At 39.7% G+C, this 18276-nt stretch overlaps 1 protein-coding gene across 6 annotated transcripts in view; it reads left to right on the top strand.

The window, feature by feature from the left end:
- The first annotated feature begins 558 nt into the window (after nucleotides 1–558).
- The window catches only part of scarf2 (scavenger receptor class F, member 2), a 24194-nt gene continuing 6476 nt past the window's right edge, over nucleotides 559–18276 (top strand). The window contains exons 1-14 of one of the 6 annotated variants that reach the window (XM_020598282.1): nucleotides 559–786; nucleotides 1841–1883; nucleotides 2063–2191; nucleotides 2791–2859; nucleotides 4341–4577; nucleotides 4695–5426; nucleotides 9423–9481; nucleotides 9584–9685; nucleotides 10363–10882; nucleotides 11346–11564; nucleotides 11748–11876; nucleotides 12202–12305; nucleotides 13479–13593; nucleotides 13876–13973. In XM_020598282.1, the coding sequence (XP_020453938.1) occupies nucleotides 5425–5426; nucleotides 9423–9481; nucleotides 9584–9685; nucleotides 10363–10882; nucleotides 11346–11564; nucleotides 11748–11876; nucleotides 12202–12305; nucleotides 13479–13593; nucleotides 13876–13973 (1348 nt within the window). In that variant the 5' untranslated portion in view covers nucleotides 559–786; nucleotides 1841–1883; nucleotides 2063–2191; ... (1 more) ...; nucleotides 4341–4577; nucleotides 4695–5424. Of the gene's footprint in view, nucleotides 787–1840; nucleotides 1884–2062; nucleotides 2192–2557; nucleotides 2860–4340; nucleotides 5427–6304; nucleotides 7075–9422; nucleotides 9482–9583; nucleotides 9686–10362; nucleotides 10883–11345; nucleotides 11565–11747; nucleotides 11877–12201; nucleotides 12306–13478; nucleotides 13594–13875; nucleotides 13974–18276 lie in introns of those variants that run through there. The other 5 variants (XM_020598278.1, XM_020598280.1, XM_020598281.1 and 2 more) reach the window with 5 other exon arrangements.

Below are 18276 nucleotides of genomic sequence, written 5' to 3'. Positions count from 1 at the left end.
TAGACAGGGAAGCCTACTTGGCCTTGGGTTGAATTGGATGGAATGGAAGACAACAAAAGAAAAAAGGTCTTTTGTAGAGTAGCACAGCTGAAGAGGATAAACAGATGAATTAGATTGTGTATGTGCAAACATTATCAGACTCTTCATGGAGGTGTTAAAATGCTGTTTTTTTTACTGAATGGTTATAATTTCTGGATTTGCGATTTCAATAAAAAACATCTTTTTCAGTTTATTTTGGACAAACCCCAGAAAATGTCACAATTTGACATCAACTGGAACGCTTTCCCTCAATGAATGACTGCTACAATCCTCGTAATCAGGCAGGTTTGCAGCATTTGCACAGACGCCCTCAGTTTGCTGCATGTGAATTAGAAGAGCTGCTGTCTGCCACTCAGGCTCACATACTGACTATAAGCCAGGGCTTACTCTTCAAATTCGTTGAAAAATAATGGCATTTTAACTAATCCACAATTACTAGCAAAGCCTCAAAACATAACACAATAAAACAAAAGTCAGAGAAAGAAAATCCCATATGTCTCAAAACAAAATCATGAACACCGGCACCCTTAAAAAAGGGGGAGTAGTAGGTGGTAACTTCAATCTGCTGTATTTCAAAACAACTTTTTTATTGTTTCAGGATTCAAATCCACAGCACTGACTGCTCTATCCCTCGAGAAAACAACAAAGAAACATGTCTGTTTACATCAATAACAGTCAAGGCCATTTTACCTTGAGCCTCACACAGGCAGACAAGTGGCTGTCTGTCTTTGACTGACAAACAAAGTGGTAAGAGCCGTCAGCGGTGCTTCGTTAAGACAGCTTGTCAATACCGAGGTGTCTCGGTTCATATGTCCCGTTATGGGCTGCAGACTCATTTCTGCATGTGCACTTCATGTGATCCAAGTGGTCTGGTGTTAAGAGACAGCTGAGATTTATATGCAAGGATGGCAAATGCTGATTCTGTAGAGGCTGAAACTGTCAAATCAACAGCCTTAGGAAGGCCAGTAGAGACCTGTGAAGTTATGATAGCAACAGCGTAGATGTGAATATTAGTAGTATCCTTTTTTCTTTCTTTAGCCACTCTGTAGCTAAGCTTGTCCCTAAAGATGAAAGAAGAGTTATACTAAAATTACTGTAATATAAACTATCATAGCTTCTTACTCCTTTCATAAGATGGTTTGACGTGAAAACTAAGGGAACGATGAGGCATAAATCAAGAAAGAAAGACTGTGATCAAATGTGTTGGGAAAACAATGATTCTTCTGTGATATAATGATGAAACTAAGTTATTATGTCAAGTATTACCACAACAAAAATGCATCACAGTCTTTTAAGACAATTTGTTCTTCTCAGTCTAATTTATTAAAATGAATGTTCCGCTAAATTGCCTCTAATATAATGAAATATGTTCTGCAAAACTTAAATTGTTTTACAGATATTTCAGAGATATTTCTTGAATGTTTCATGCTTGAAGATACATCTTTCCTTTCAGTAAACCAGCCATAGAAGTCTATATCAGTACCTTCTGACTTGAGTCATAGAGTTACAACTTTAACACAATGTGCAAAAACATAGATATTGTAAAGTTGTACTACTGATACTGTTTAGTTTCTTTTTGCTTACCAGATGCTTTGATGCATTTGATGAAGGTTTTCATGTGCTGGTCACATTTGGCCTCAACAGGTCCCTGTCACTCCCCTGCGACGGCCCCTTAACTGTTTGTGCACTTTATAGTTTTTGTCTTTGCAGTCCTCCCCATTACTTCTAGTTACATCACATACTATCTCCACAAATGAGAGCAAAACAAGGTAGCTTACCTCTAATTTTTCTTTCTCTGCAGCAGATACGCACAAGCTGAGTTAAAAGGAATACAAAAGGATAGGGTGAGTCAATGTGTCCTGCACTTGGGCAACATTAGAAATGTAAGCTGCATCAAGTTCAGCATTTTAAAGTTCAATTTGGAAATCTTTCTGTAAACATTTTGGCCTCTGTGGCAGTAACATGCCACAGAGGCCAAAGTTGTGTTTAGTGACCCCTATATATGCTGCTGCCCCGCTGCCAGCCCCCCGGCCCCCCAGAGAGGGCACTATAGCATCACTCTACACTTGACCTCTCCTCCCCTCATCATGAGCAGCCGGGAGCTCATGTAACCATACAGATGACTGAACAGTAAGAATGCTGAACATCACAGGTCAGTAAGATTCAAAGGCAGGAAAACTAAAGGAACTTATCTTCTTTTAACAATAAATGCCATTTGGGGCACATTTAATGTTCTACATAATTATAAAATGAACATGTTTGGGTTTTGGACCTTTAGTCAGAACACATTTCTCTGTTTTCTGGCATCATTTAGACTGAATAAATAACCAATTATTAGTATAAACAAACAAAAAAAACAAATAAATGTCTTTTTTTAAAAAGACATTAATCAGTGATAAAAATAATTGTTAATTTTAGGTCTAAAAAATTCAACATGTCTACTATCACTGACTAGCTGGGATTAACAAAGGTCCAGTGATACAAGTTCTCTTTCCAATGTTACACTGCCAAGAATTCAAATAATGCTAGATATTGATAACTGGTGAACCTTTAGCAAGAATTTGACAACCAGCCTTCAAAAGCCTGCATTAATCAAATTGTGTAAAATCAAGGACTGTAGTTTTTGGCATATGCATCTGAACGCTGGCATTTTGAACGCCATGCTCTCGATTCCAAACCAGGACATTTCTCCGTTGCTTGTATCTTTTGTTGCAAAAAAACTGATCAATGTTGTTCTTGCAATCTTAACAGATTATTGGAGCCCCTGTCAAACCCTGCTGTCTGTGATTAAGCTGGCTTAATGCACCTTGCTCTCCACCTGTAAGATTTCTAGATTGACTGACCAGTTTGATACCTGTTTTGCAAGCAGATGTCACCATGATGAAACATATCAAAGCTGTATAGTGAAAATCTTGTGATATCAAAAACATACAAGAAAGGTTGAAAGTAAACTTTTTGACCCTTTTTTATATGTTGATTGCATGGAAAACTTTATCACGTTACAGAATGTGATGAAACTATAATTAAGGACATTCTGTTTGGCTCTAGCTGTCACTCTACATCAACAGACTTAAACAACCTGACCCTTTAATATACTGCCTAACAGCCTTGTTTATTCACAATGTCTGACATTTAGAAAGCTAAAGATGTTGTCTGAGAATTAAAAGGTCAGTCTTCTTTGGCTGACTGTTATACTTTTACTAAGTAAATCTGGAAAGTGCATTTGTCTTTTTCACTTCAATGAAATGAGCATCAGAAATATTCTCTGACTATATGAATCAACTCTTAAATGGGCCAAACTGGACTATGAGGTGTCCTAATTACTCCTAATGCACAAATGCCCAAAGCCACAACTTACCTTCATGGCCAAAAATACTGGCACCCCTGCATTTCTGTCAGGTAATGCACCACTTCTCCCAGAAAATTGCTGCAATCACAAATTCTTTTGTATTCTCATGTTTATTTATTTTGTTTGCATTGGAACAACATAAAAAAAGCTGAGAAACAAAATCCAAATCTGCTACAATCTACACAGAACTCCAGAATTGGACTGGACAGAATTATTGACACACTCAACCTAATATTTGGCAGCACACACTTTGGACAAAATGACTGAAATCAGTCACTTCCTGTAACCATCTGAGTTTCTTCCACCTGTACTGGATTTTTGGACCACTCTTCTTTTGCCAGCTGATCCAGGTCTTTCAGTTTTAAAGGGATCCTTCTCCCAACTGCCATTTTGAAATCTCTCCACATGATCTCTGATGGAGACCCAACTTTCTGACACTGGGTTTCACATTGCGTTATCTGACAGAAATGCAGGAGTGCCGATATTTTTTGGCCATGACTGTAAGTAGCATTACTGCTGCTGTGCATAGAGACTGCTTGCATAAGGTTTGTGCTATCAAACCAGTTTACAACAGCTCCCAGATCAGATGGCCACTGTCTTGTGCTGACCCTGTGACACGATTCCTAACAAGTGACACATTTTCTTCAGAGCAACTAGTCCAGAAGGAGGGAGCCATGACTAAGAGTGTTTATTTTCTGGTTGTAATAAAAATCAGTTTTTACCATAAAGTGAGAGGAAAACATAAATTGTGCAATAGTTATTTTTATTTTTTATTTTTTTAGTTTTTGTCAGTATGCATACCCCTGATTCCTCTTAACTTTGATACTGTTAAAAATTTCACTTGAAATACTGAAAGCATAGACTTTTCTTTTCTTTTCTTTTTTCTACATGTAATGACTACTGAACTGTACTTTATGGTAATACTACAAAGTTCATGCTCCATCTTTTTCAGTTATGCCTCCGACTGGCTGATGTCTTCCTCAACACTGTAGTCGAGGATGGATCTGACACCAAAGGCCTGGTTCTTCTTGATCAGCGGTCTGATGGTCCTGTGATCCTCTCCAGCCACAAACTGGCCATAAAATGTCATCTTCATGAGCTGGTCAAAGGCTCTCTGGCCAAGCGTTTTCTTACCTAGAGTCATTATCTGGGCAGAAAGAGTGACAGCACACTATTTGGATATGTACATGTATATAACGTGTCTGTTATTTATTTTTAATAGTCCTAATTTCAAATCAAAGAGTGAATTATTGCAACTACACTATGAATCAGAGTAATGTCAGATTAATTATTACTTCACATTCAGGGTCATCACTTGCTTTCGGCCAAGTTTTCCAGTGATTCCATGAAAAATATGGAAAGAATGAACCTGCAGTACGGTACTCCCATGCATCACCGTATGCATTAATACAGGAATAACAATATAAATATGTCTAGCACTATCCAATCTATGTTATCGGTGAGAATGACTAGTGTTGCAATGAACTACATACAATTGTACAGGTGGCCAGTGAGTGTATATTTCCTAGTGTGCCACTCGTTTGCCACCTACATGTCTAACAACAGCTGATTATATTATGCCACTCCTGTGGCCCAATTAACCATCATGCACGGTAATATTTTGAATATGCAAATGTTGTGAAAAGTGTTTAGGTAATTAAATAAGAGCCAAACAACAAAACAGTTAAATAATAGAGTATTAATAGAATGTACATTGTATATTGTGCCCAGTAACGCTAAACATTGGTGCATATAGGTAGGCCTATACTATATTTCCCCCTGAAAGTGGACGTTTTGCCTGATGAGCACTTTTGTACATTTTGCTGACTATAACCTAGTTTTACCTGACTAAAACTTATTCTTTTACTGAGCATTTATCCATTGTAGCATGATGTGCTTAAAGGCCCTAAATACGTCGTACACCAGTGATTCTTTTGATAATACTTAATAATTTGTTTCAGAAACTTGTCTTGCAAGGAAACGACCTCATTCCCTTGGAGAGCACTAAATTGGAGACAGATTGGCTGCTACTATTCATGTGAGTCCCTCGCTTTCAGAATAATTTGCCAGACAAATAATCTCATGCATGAGTAATATCTAGGCTAAGTAATTGTGGGACTCAAAATTCACCCCTGGAACAGTTTTGTCATGCATAACAATTTACATGAATTACACAACTTAAAGACCCCTCTTTCTACCTGTCTGTCTATCTATTTGACTACATCAGCTGTAGTCAGAACAACAGAAAACATTAGACTATTCATAAACCAATAAGTAGTTATGTAAACTTATTTGAAAGACATCACAAATGTGGAGCCTCAGTATTTGTTTTTTATATTTTGGCAGTGAGTTTTGTTGACATGACAGATCATGGCAGGAGATTTACAGTGACAACATTTTGTAGAGGAGTAATGACTTTATTCAGGACCTGAACCTCTTCAAAGTCCCCTGAGGATCCACAAAGCCGTCCAGTGCAATGAGATGAGCTCTTGTGAGGCATATGATTGTGCAACTGTTTGTTGAAGAAAGCATCGGACTGGATGCTATTATAGTCAATAAAAACATAATGTTTCTCTTGGCGCCATAGTCTCCAGTAGTTCAAAGGCCTGACACTTGAATGTACAAGATTTAATGCAGAGCGTGACATATGCCCCCACCACTTCTTTCATGTTAACAGGTGGGGGAGCTATTGTCCAACGAGTATTGTACTGTTGCACCCCCCCCACACACACACACACACACTCAATGCGATTCATGTTGAATCGCATCTACAAGTGTGCAATTTAAAGTTTGTATGATGAGACGTAGTTGCTTAAAATGTGCGCAACTGTCAAGGATAACGACAATACTGGTAATATGACATAAAAGAGCAGTTATTTTCCATCTTAATAGCCTCCATTAAACTTATATTTGTTACAATTAAAATTACTGTACGTTGCAAAGAGATTTTTAACCTGGGCCTTTAATGTTGCGCACAGTCCAGGCTATGCAAATTTGGTGGCGCACGCATGGCGCACAAAGCCAAAGATAGAGTAACAAATCAGGAATCTCCCTCCTGCCACTCCTGAGAGCGCTAGAGAAGACAAAAGTTACGAATTGGGCGCTTCTCCTCAGAGAGCCAAAGGCGAAAGGCAGCTAATTGACTTTAATTTTTGTCAAGATTAGCATCAACCTACACGCTTCCAGATGTGTTGAGGACATTATGGTGGAAACAAAATTCTTTCTGTTTCAGTATGAGTCTGGACCCATCAGCCTTGCATGATGGCTTGTTTTAGAAACTTTTACGGAGTAAGCCGCGCACTGCAGGAAAACATTTATGAAGAATACGGTGACTTACCCAGTTTGCTGGGGTTTGTGTCGCTGGTCACTTTTTCGCTGCTGAATCTCTCGATGGCGTAGAGGCTTTTAAAGACTTTTTAAAGCACCTTAAGGACAAGGATTTGATATTTATAAAGTAGATACATCTGGATTATGTGTGTGAAAGTAATTGGAGTGTTTACAATACAGTGAAACCCCACCATCTTTACTTTTGGAGAAGGAGAATGCATCTAGAAGGATGCTGCTGCTGCTTGTACAATGGAAGTGAAGAACACTTTTGCTGTTGTTGCAGCAGTTTTCCTTTTCTTTTGCTCCAGTTTCAGCCAAGAACTCAATCCCAAAGGCAGGAATGTATGCAAAGCACCTGGGTAAGCATCAGTGCAGAAGAAAATAAGATTCATTCTGCTGGCTGTTAATGTATGCCAGCTTGTTTCTAAGTTTTCCTTGTGATATTTCGGACTCGTTCTCCCTTAGTTTAGGACAAAACTTTATTTAAAATAGTTCGGTCAGCGTTTGAATTGTGTTAAAATTGAATATGAGGCATTAATGACGTGATCCAATCCATTTTTCAGCATGGCCATGGCGATTTTCACTAAAATGAAAGAATGACTTGTAAAATGTGACTTTATTCTAAAAGTCTGTTGTATTGTTTTTATATCGTGTGAAATCCTGTTAACGCTGCCATTTTTATGTATTATTAGGCGTTGACCTTTTTATTTTCAACATGCAGTGTATAACGCGTTCCCAGTCCGCTGTATAGCAGGAGGAGGAGTCAGCTGAGGAAAGCAGCTATACAGATGTGTACATCTGGAACAGGAGTGTGTTCATTGCTGTGTATGGGGGCGCTGTTATTAAACGCCATAATAATAGTGGTGCCCTTTGCTAAAACATCGTGGTTGACTTTTTAAAGGAGGTTTTGAAGAGTTTGAGGGAATTTAAGTTATAAAACGTTTAAAACAGTTTATTTTGATTAACAGTTTATTTCAGGGTTAAGAGCAATTTTAAAAAGTAACAGAATTATATGAATTCACATAGCTGAGCATGTGTATGTCTAGTTACAGTACAGGTGTATAAGGAAAACATTCAAGTCCACAGGTGCTGGCTGCAGTATCCAAGCTTGTTGAACTATGAATTTTGAAATTATGGTAGGCAATAAACAGCACATATGTGACTCATTTTTCATTATGATATAAAATATGTGCGATGAAAGGTCGTGCGCTTATAGTTTTGTTGAAGTACTTATTGTTTCTTGCAAACATAACTTGACCTGCTTATAGACTTTGCAACAGATGACCATGAACACTAAATAAAATTTCCTGTGCATTCAAAATTCTTGGAGCAAAACTGAAAATAGCTTATCAGAAGAAACACACACTGCATAAACTCGTGCAGTCAGGCTGAACTGTCAAGTAATCAGGACTTGTTCATCAAAAGTTGAACAGTGCTGTCATCTCACATAATTTCCTTTGCTTCAGAGTGCAGCAAATTGTCATCTACCAGGAAAGTATGGCCTGTTTTTGTGCTTTGTGGAGCTTTCACTGTGATATGCCGTATATAGCGCTGGCCTCCATTGCTCGACAAGTTTGCCATTTTGCACTCCTTTCAATATAAAACCATACCACTCACTCATTCCCATTATGACCATATTGTTTTTAGTTTTTTCTGTCTTGAATCATATGAATAGAAGGAAGTAGTTCAGCATTTATCATCACCAGTCAGCTTTGCTAATGTGTCCTCACATTACAAAATCTGCTGCTGAATCTAGCTACACCCTAACTTTACTATTTGATGATTTATTTAAAACTCATTGTTTTGTATAATCAAGTATTCCTGAAAAAAATATCTGGGAACAAAAGAAAAGATGTTTTGTGATGTTTTAAATAATGATGCAGAAAAAAATGTGTTTTTGAATCAGTAAAAGAGCAGCAGTTTGAACCCTTTGTCAGAACTAGTTACAACTCTTGTCAAATAATGAAAACCAAGCAGAAGCAAAGCTTTGTTCATAAACATCACATTAATGGTGCACAACGATGAGGTCATCCTTTTTCCTGAATGCCAACATGGAATGTCAATGTGTTAAAGGTCAACAAGGGTCAACTCTATACATGTTCACTGGAGTTCATCACAATTTTGGAGCAGCAGTGCTACTAGATGTTAAATCAACTGCTATATTGGAAAAGTGAAAGCATACAGATGTTAGAACTGTGATGTCTTCCATACGCCTAGTTTGGCAAGATTAAAAAAACAGCGTTGCTCCATACTCACTGACCTAACGCAAACTGCCATGTTTAGGGGAAGCTCACATGTTGCACAGGCCCACAGAGGTCGCAGGCACAGGAGGAACAGTCATCCTTTTCGACAGGCCTAAGACGTGTCTGCAAAATATTGTCCCTGAATATTCATACTTCAGTATTTTCACAAAGGCTGGGGAAAGTCAAAGAATCTGGTAAACTGTTTAACAGGGTTTAACAGGTTTTGCATACCTTGTACAACTTTGAGTTACCCATATTCAGTTAATTATACAACCATGTGCTAAGCATATGTATTATGTACAATGCCCTACAAATGTTTGCTGAATCAGCTGCATCAATAAAAACTGTCAGATCAAAGAGGTACGAGTCGGGTGTGGATGCCGCTTTGATATGTGTTTGTTTTACTTTATTTTAGTTATGCACTTCATCTTTCCTTGCTCATTTGAAATCACTTTTTCCCCCAGGTCATCAGGATGGGTGTGCTGCAGTGGATGGGGCCAGCTAGGAGATGAATGCCTGACACGTATGAACCGCACAGAGTGCTAACATTTACTGATGCATGTTATATACTGTAGCTTGCTGTACAAGCCAGTTGAATAATGTGGTCTATTCTTGTTCACACTAGCTCTCTGCAAAGGCAACTTCACCTGCAAGGAAAATGAGGTGTGTGTCAGGCCGAATGAATGTCGCTGTCGTCATGGATACTTTGGAGCTAGCTGTGACACTAGTAAGGGATTTTACACATTTTCTCTGTTCATTTCTACCTCTTGACTATGGTGTTGCTGTAAAAGGTCAAATTAATAGAATAAATTTCACAAGTTAAAAACCAATGATTAGTTCTTGTTAAAAATTGAAACCTACACAATAATGAATTTACTGCACTAGGGATTTTTAACCATGCCAGAAGCATGGCAGAGTAGCCCAGCTGGTCAGTTAGTCCAGCACTTTTAGTTCCAGACTGAAATATGTTTTTGATGGATTGCCATGGAATTTTGTACCAGAGGATGAATCACAGGATGACTTTGGCAACCCTGTGACTTTCCCTGTAGCACCACCATACAGTTGACATTTGTGGTTTTGAGTAAAAAGTCTCAACAATTATTCAATGGATGGTTTAAAAATTCATGTTCCCCTCAGTTATAATAACTTTGGTGATCCCTTTTCATGCCTTCATCAAGTCAGATTTAATTTGTCCAGTACTTTGGTTTTGGCTAAATACTTGCACAACTAATGACATTCCCTCATGTTAGCATTGCCTTTGTGAGTATGTTACCATGGTGGTATTACCATTTAGATCAAAACATAGCTGTACCCAAGAGTGGCTAGCATACCTGTAGATTTCTACTCTTGACAAGTCAGACGAATCTTTGCCTGTTTTCTCATGATTATACTGTCATTTAACAGAGTGTCCTGCCCAGTTTTGGGGGCCTGACTGCAAGGGGAAATGTAATTGTCACCCCAATGGTCAGTGTGATGATTTGACTGGCGAGTGTACCTGCAACCACAATCGCTGGGGACCAAACTGTGAGAACGCGTGCTTATGCCAAAAGGGCAAATGTGACCAAGAGACGGGCAAATGCACATGCCACCCTGGCTTTTGGGGTCCCCAGTGCAACAACAACTGCTACTGCAGCATCAACTCTGTATGTGATGCAGTGACGGGGCGATGTATGTGCAACTCTGGCTGGACAGGGAGGAACTGTGGAATCCAGTGTAACTGTAACAATTCACCATGCGACCAGTTCACGGGACGTTGCCAGTGCCGAGAGAGGCTGTGGGGCCCACGATGTGAACGATATTGTCAGTGTGTTCATGGCAAGTGCAACCAGGCAGACGGCTCGTGTACCTGTACACCAGGGTACCGTGGGAAGTTCTGCAGAGAACCGTGTCCTGCTGGATTCTATGGTCAAAACTGCAGGAACAGGTGGGAGAAAAAGATCAGCAGATGCCTAATGTTCAGTTTCCTTGTCTGATCCATTAGTGGTTTTGATAGGAAATAGGATTTGATATATACTGCAGCTGATAGTCCTTAAAATACCTGAACATGTTACTTAATGAAGCAATAATAAAGTGAGATTTAGGAATTGGTATTCGCATTATCTCATAATTATCCGCCAGCATGTAAAAGCAATTTAGGTCAAGTGCTTTACCTTCCATGGACTGGACCATTTTCACACTGTGCAGTTGCTATAAACCCCAAAGAACACAGAGTTCAATCTTTTTATCTCCTCTCTAAATAATCATTAAAGTAACAATTTGAGAAATGGAAATACAGATTATTATGATTAATCATGCCTAAACTGTTTCAGTATACGTAGATGAGATGGATGACTTTTGTGTAAAAAAGTTGATTTTTTTTTTCTCCAATTTTCCTTGACTGACCACAGGTGTGGACACTGCAAGGGCCAGCAGCCCTGTAAGGTGACAGAGGGAACCTGCATCACCTGCGACCGAGGCTGGAACGGAACACGATGTGATCAGCTCTGCTCCAAGGGCTTCTTTGGTGAAAACTGCCAGGAAGTGTGTCCCACCTGTAAAGACGGTCACCACTGTGACCCCATTCATGGCAAGTGCTCTCACTGTAACCCTGGCTGGATTGGGGACAGGTAAGAAAACATACTGTAAAATCTGAAAATGTGTGAAAGAAAAGCTTTGTCATTTTCAATGTTAAAACTATCATGGTAGTGCGTTTAACTAGTAGCTCCTACAGTGACTGTGATAATGCCCAAGACCCATTCAGCTAAGCTTGAAAATGACTGTAATCATGGCATTCCGTCTGTGTGCCACAGGTGTGAGGTGCGCTGCCCCAATGGCACGTATGGTGAGAACTGTGAGAACAACTGCAGTCACTGTTTTAACGGCATCTGTCATGTTGTCACCGGAGAGTGTCTATGTGACCCAGGGTTTTATGGCACCTAGTAAGTCATAAGGCAACTCATGTCCGTGCCCTCGGCAGCACGCAGCGCACATAGAAAACAGTTGATGCCTTTCATATAACGTTTGTCACACACTTGGGAATTTAAGGAGTGCAATTTGAGGCATATCTTTACAGATACGGATAAACCACAATCTGGGAAAAAAGAAGTGAAATTCCTACAAATTTCTGTTATAGAAAAAAACCTTGCATGGAACAAAAAGCTGATCCTATTTATCCTTTTCTCTTTTTCTATGTCCTATTTAACACATCTGTTACTTGGAATGAACTATAAACAGATGTTGTTTTGTCTCTTCTCTGTGCTCAAGCTGCAATATGACCTGTCAACCTGGCCAGTACGGAGTGAACTGCAACCTAACTTGCTCTTGCCATGAGAAGAACTGTGATCCTGTGTCTGGTGCCTGCTATCTCCGTAAGAAAGCCTTCATTCTTTGAAGACCAACCAGATACTTTGTGGTTATAATTTTTTAAAGAGGTTTCTATGAAGAGCAGTAGAGAGAAACTGATGATTTTTTAAATAATGTAACTTTTCTGAGACAAAACAGGATTTTTTTTTCTCACACTACTCATACACAAACAGTTCTAACCCTTTAAAACAGTTTGTCCAAACAACAGATGCTGTTAATATGGCCTGTGTCTAATAGTTGGCTGTACACATTGAGTACTAACATACAGATTTATTGAGGTCAGTGTGTGTAGTAGTAGAGTTAACGTTGCGAGGCCTTGATAGTGTTTCCAGACCCGGACCAGTGTCCTTTTTATGGCTGTGTTTGTTGGCTCTGTTCCTCTCCAGCCAGCGAAAGAGGAAGAGAGAGAGAGAGAGAGAGGGAGAGGAAGGAAGAAGAAACAAAGTGTGGGATGGAGAGAAGCAAAGAGAAAAGCAGGTCTTAGAAGGGTGACAAAAAGCAGGGAGCATATCATTGTATTATGCACAAAATATATCAGGGATTTTGGCCAGTGTACATGATAGGTGGCAGCAGGTGGGTAGGTGATATCACAAGACCTTGTCACTTTTACAGTAACGCTACCCCCATACTAGCAACGTGCCACACCCAGACTGCCAAACAAGCTTCTGAGTCTTATGTGACAGTGTAAAGACCCCAGGGTGACCATCTCTAACCCCTTAACTGATGGTTTGTTTCTGTTCTAGTGTGTAGTGTCACTGTGTGCCAAATGCCATCCAGACGTATACAGAACAGAATCTGTGTATCTCACTAAATCACTGATGAGTTATGTGAGGAGCATGTAGCGAAGAGCACGTGAGGGGAGGAAGTTGCTTGTAGAAAATCAGAAACAAAAGGATAAGTAGTCCCATGTCTTGAGAGAAATAAGATTAATAGTTCATTATTTATTGTGACTGTGCAACACAATGCTCTGTTTTTATTATCAAAGCTAACAATCACATTGATAAGGATTACAGACCATCAGCTACACTCTTGACTTGACTCATCTGTAGTTTTTTTTAAATAAATCAGAATAATTTACTATGTGCCAAGGTCTTTAGCAAAGTTTAGTTTAAACCGACAGTCAGAACTTCCCTGCTTCAGTGTGGCACACCCAGATTTCATTGCATCTCCTCTTTCAGAGCCCAACCAGAGGATGGGTGTTATTGCAGCTGGAACCCTCGTCTCCTTTTTACTGATTGTCCTCCTCTCGCTGCTTTGTTGCTGTTGCCTGTGTCGACACAAAGACGACCACAAGTGAGTGACAGATTGGTGTCTTTTGCCCCAGTGGTTCATGCTGGGGGCTTGAGTTCTTAGTTGGAAACATCTATGGTTATAAAAATAGAGGAAAGTATGTTCTTTTTACCTTTCTCCTAGTACATATATATATTGATATTACCATGAGAGTAGCAGTGTGAGCTGCCCCTCACCCCTCAAAGAGGCACAGAGCCAGGTTTAACATGCCTCTTTTGAATGATTCATTTGGATTTCCATGGCATCATCCCTTTTCAGTCCTAACCAAGACAACTCTACCAACAGCAAAAAAGCCAAGCGGATCCTGTGTGGACGATTCAGCCGAATCAGCACTAAACTTCCTCGTATTCCACTGAGGCGACAGAAACTGCCCAAAGTAGTCGGTAAGTCCCAAAACTCTTTCTCACATCCCACTACAGTGCTGCCAGAAGCTGCTGTAGTTGATGTAATCTTCCTCTCTGGTCCTTGTACAACCATGTCTGCTAAAGTCCCATCGTTCTCAACATTACCAGCAAACGTATAATTAGCACAAGCCATAAATGTGATGATATTCAGATTGTGTTATATAATGGAGATGTCAGAAAAAAACTGCTATTTCAGAGGCTGTTATTCTTTTTAAATATCTTTGTCTTAAAACAGCAGAGACAATGAGAGCAATGAATAGCAGCCAGCATGTGCATTTACCCTCAGTGCTACCATAGTCTGCCTCTTAGATGATGAATAGGGTTGAAAAGTGTATGGTGGCTGCCAGGCGAGTATGGGGTTTCATTTGAAAGGAATGCACTGGTTTCAGAGCCCCTTGTTATTGTTGGCACCCTCAAATGCCATGTGTTCATATTATTACAACCCTAAATTGGGGTTTCTTTCTTCCCGTTTTCTTTACTCGTTTCCATCATCTTCTTCCCCAAGAAAATTTTTCTTGGGCTGAGGAGGAGGCTGTGTTATTAAAAGAAAACCAGCGGTTGTCGGGGGGCCCGGGTGGTGGTGAGTGACATGCTATCAAAGGCCACACTGTTCGTTGGACACCGTAGCTCTGTTGCTCCATGCCAGGGTCTCGTGATGTGTGACAGATCATTCTGTGACCACAGTCTTTTTTATTGTGGACAGAAGAGATGCAGATCTTTTAAATCCCATTAAAACACAGCTCTTAAAACATGGCTCTTTAAAAATTCAGGTGTTTGTATAAACAAATAGTCACCTCTCCTTGGTTAGCTATTGCTGTTATATCATTATATACAGTAGATGATTGTTCTTTGCTATTCTCTTCTCAGTTGCAAAAATAAATGTATTGTCATTTGCATGTTATCACCATGACAGCAGTTTTTTTCTGTTCTTCACAAACATTTATATGGAATTTCAAAAATTTTCAAAGCATGGGATTATTCTTATTACTGTAGAAAATATGTCTTTACAAAGTAGGAGCTTAATCCTGTTTAGCCACTGAGAGAATATAGTGAAGACATTTGCACTAAGCCTAATACGATTAGTCAGTTAATCAGTCCCTCCATTGTCAAAAAATTAATTTACAGCTTTTTCCATAATCTGTTGACTGTTTTATCTACCAAAAAACTAAGAAACAAACAAATAAACAAACTAAAATTCCTGGTTCCTCCTTCACACATGTGAGGATTTGCTGCTTTCGTCTGCTTAGATTATAAACACAATGACCTAGTTTCAACATGTAGCCTTTGTCATGACAGTGTGGGACATTATCATGTTTGTTTGTGACTGACCATGTGAAGCGATGTGTTGAGGCAATAAGCATCTTCTTGGTAAAATGCTGTTTTAAACAGATACACGCATTTTTACAAAATGTTAAGGTTTCAAGCAAAGAAATAGTCAATTTTGAGGCCTTTACAATCAACAGTTATACAACAATAAACACCATTTTATAGCAGTCAGTATTAATAACAGAGACAGATCTCCATATCCAGTCAAACGTATTACAAATGATCAATATTTCTCGTCTTCTTCCTGGTTTGTCCAATGCAAATTTTTGCTACACTGTTTTCTGTTGAGCTGCCCACAGAAGCAACGTCTGTCAGTATTTAGAAACTCCAAAGTTGACTGGGCTGCACAGTCCTGCACACCCACATTCCAGACGGGGCCCAATGGGGCTGGAAACAGGAAGTGGTCAAATTTACCTCAGCCTGTGTCAGATCTGTGATTTATCCACCTCAGGGTCAGAGGCAACAGATGTGGCAAGACAACATGAAAAAGGAACTTGTGGGGGGGCTATGCAGAGGAGGAAGACAACATTTTCTCCTCTGTTACCAGAGTTAGCCTCAGGAAATAGCTGGATGAGCACATTGTCACCTATTCACTCTACATATCAATGTCTGTCTGTGTCTAAATGTTTCTCCATGGGTGAAGGATGAGAGCAGCACTACCTGCTTTTTATATTTTTATTTTTCTGGCAAAAGATGGGATTGCAAATGTGTTTGCAGTAACATTCACCTTCACATTCATGCATCTGTGAGCTGCATAATAAAATGGGCAAACACATTACCATGTCCTGAAGTTGTTCTTAAATTTATGAGTTTAGATAAACCAAAGGATAAAAAGTTGTTAATAAATATGATCAGCGATTGGTCTATGGACTCTAAGGTGGCCATGATGGATGCCGCTCAGCGTGTGTATTTGGTTTGGACTTTACATGTAATCATGTAACCTTAACACAGGCTATTTCAGGCTGAAACATATTGATTCTTCCTATTATTGGCAACTAATGTTCCCATTTATTGCCCACATTTCCACAGCTGGACCAGGCATTTACACTAGCAGCTGTCTTGTTTTAGCCCAGCTCTTTATCCTCTAGACTACCACTACCCCAAGTCTGTAAATGCATCACGCTGCTGAGCAGCTGTGGTGGTGGTGGAGCTCTGCCACTGGGACATGTCAATAATACCCTGTTGTGCGACAGCCTCCATGTAGTTAGGGAAGGATCACGGTGGCATCCAGTCTGAAGAATCTATCCAGCCAGACTGACAGTCTGGAGGGAGCAACTTTCAAGGGCAGCAGTTGTGCAGCACTTTATAGAAGTAATGCTGCAAAATGCCCATGTGTTATCTTGATGACTAACTTAACTGAAGTCTTTGCATAGGGTATCTGCTGTACATTCTTCAGCCCCTCAGTCTCTAGCTGCTGCTGCACAGTAACAACCCTTCAAGGGCAGAAATGCAGAGCACGTACTCAGTCAGATGAATTTATTTACTGCTACATAAATATCTTGCTGGGTTCTTTATATGATGTATTGTAATTAATCTGCCACATCCACAGCTCTATACATTTTATTGTGATTAATCAAACTTTTCATATAAAGCTGATTTATTTGTTTGTTTGTTTGTTTGCTGTTAATCCAGTCAGAATAGTAGTGCCACAGTAGATCTTGTGGCCATTTTTGTTGCAAAACATAAATTTTACATGTAGGGAGAGCAGGCTGGCATAACTCTGGTAAACAGGATATACTTAAATAATCATATAAATGGGTGCCCTTGGTTGGAGGTCTCCTCCACACACATATCCATAATGCGGGTTATTTTTGGTCTTTGTTTCCCGTTTAACACACAACTGTACTTGCTTATTGAAGACATGCTGCACCTGTGTTGATATTATCTACACAGAAGTAACATAAAGACTTTAGTCTCTCAAAGTCACAAATGTAGTTCAGAGTTTAGATCACTTATTTGGGATACATGTAAGAAAAACCTTTCAAGGAAAAACGGTTTCATGTCAGTGTAACAATAAAGATTAATCTAATTTTGTTTAACATTTATTTAGTGAGGGTAGGCCCACTGAGAGACTACCTCTCATTTTCAGGAACACCCTTTTCACATTCACACAGTTGCACATTCACATCTGGAAGCTGCCCAGTACAACCACAGTCTGACCTGGTGACCACTGGAGCTCCACTGGAGCAGTAGTTTAAGGGCCTTGCTCAAGGCTACCACTTTGCTGTGAAGCAGGGCATGGCAGGCACTGCTTTGTCACCTGTCCCACCCAGATTTAATCCTGCTGGTCCAGTCACAAGATCATCCCCAATATTTAGGCCACCACTGCCTCACAAATGAGTTTAATAAGCCTTAATTTCTTAGCATGTCAGCACGACTTTGAACCAGATCTTCCATCTTGGGTAGTGTCTTCAAATCTACACAATTTGGAACACTAGATAACTTGGATGTCGTTGGGGGGCAGGAGAATAAACAGAGTAGTTTACACTGAAAAATAAACCAGACATGTTCAGTTTACACTTCATGATGAGAGGAACCTCAGAACACATCACCTGTATAAGTAACACTGTGTTTGATTGGTAAGATCAAGATGTTCTTATTTTGCAGTATTTGAAAAGTACATGCATATCAAATACACTTAAAATTTGACTGATGTACAGTATACTTCTCATACCCTGATATTACCGTTTTTAAAGTTGCTTATCTTATTAGTTACAGTGGGATAACAACAACTAAGGAGCTGGGATTTGTTTCCTCTAACTGCACCGTGACCCTGGTGCAGTTAGCGAATTCCTTGCTTGGAGGGTTTATCTGAGGGTTTATCTAAACAAAGCGATGGACCCATGTGTCATTGGGCGTGTAAACAGGAGCATCTGATGTGGTCAATCATGTCGAGTTAACGCCCAGCAGAGTTTAGGCCAGAACTGTTCACACCAGATGGGAGGACCAACCGCAA

This window comes from Monopterus albus, unplaced genomic scaffold (assembly GCF_001952655.1).
Source record: "Monopterus albus unplaced genomic scaffold, M_albus_1.0 scaffold37.1, whole genome shotgun sequence".
NCBI classification, from domain to species: Eukaryota; Metazoa; Chordata; class Actinopteri; order Synbranchiformes; family Synbranchidae; genus Monopterus; species Monopterus albus.
Note: the sequence above shows the minus strand (reverse complement) of the source record. Positions and strands in the feature narration are given on the sequence as shown.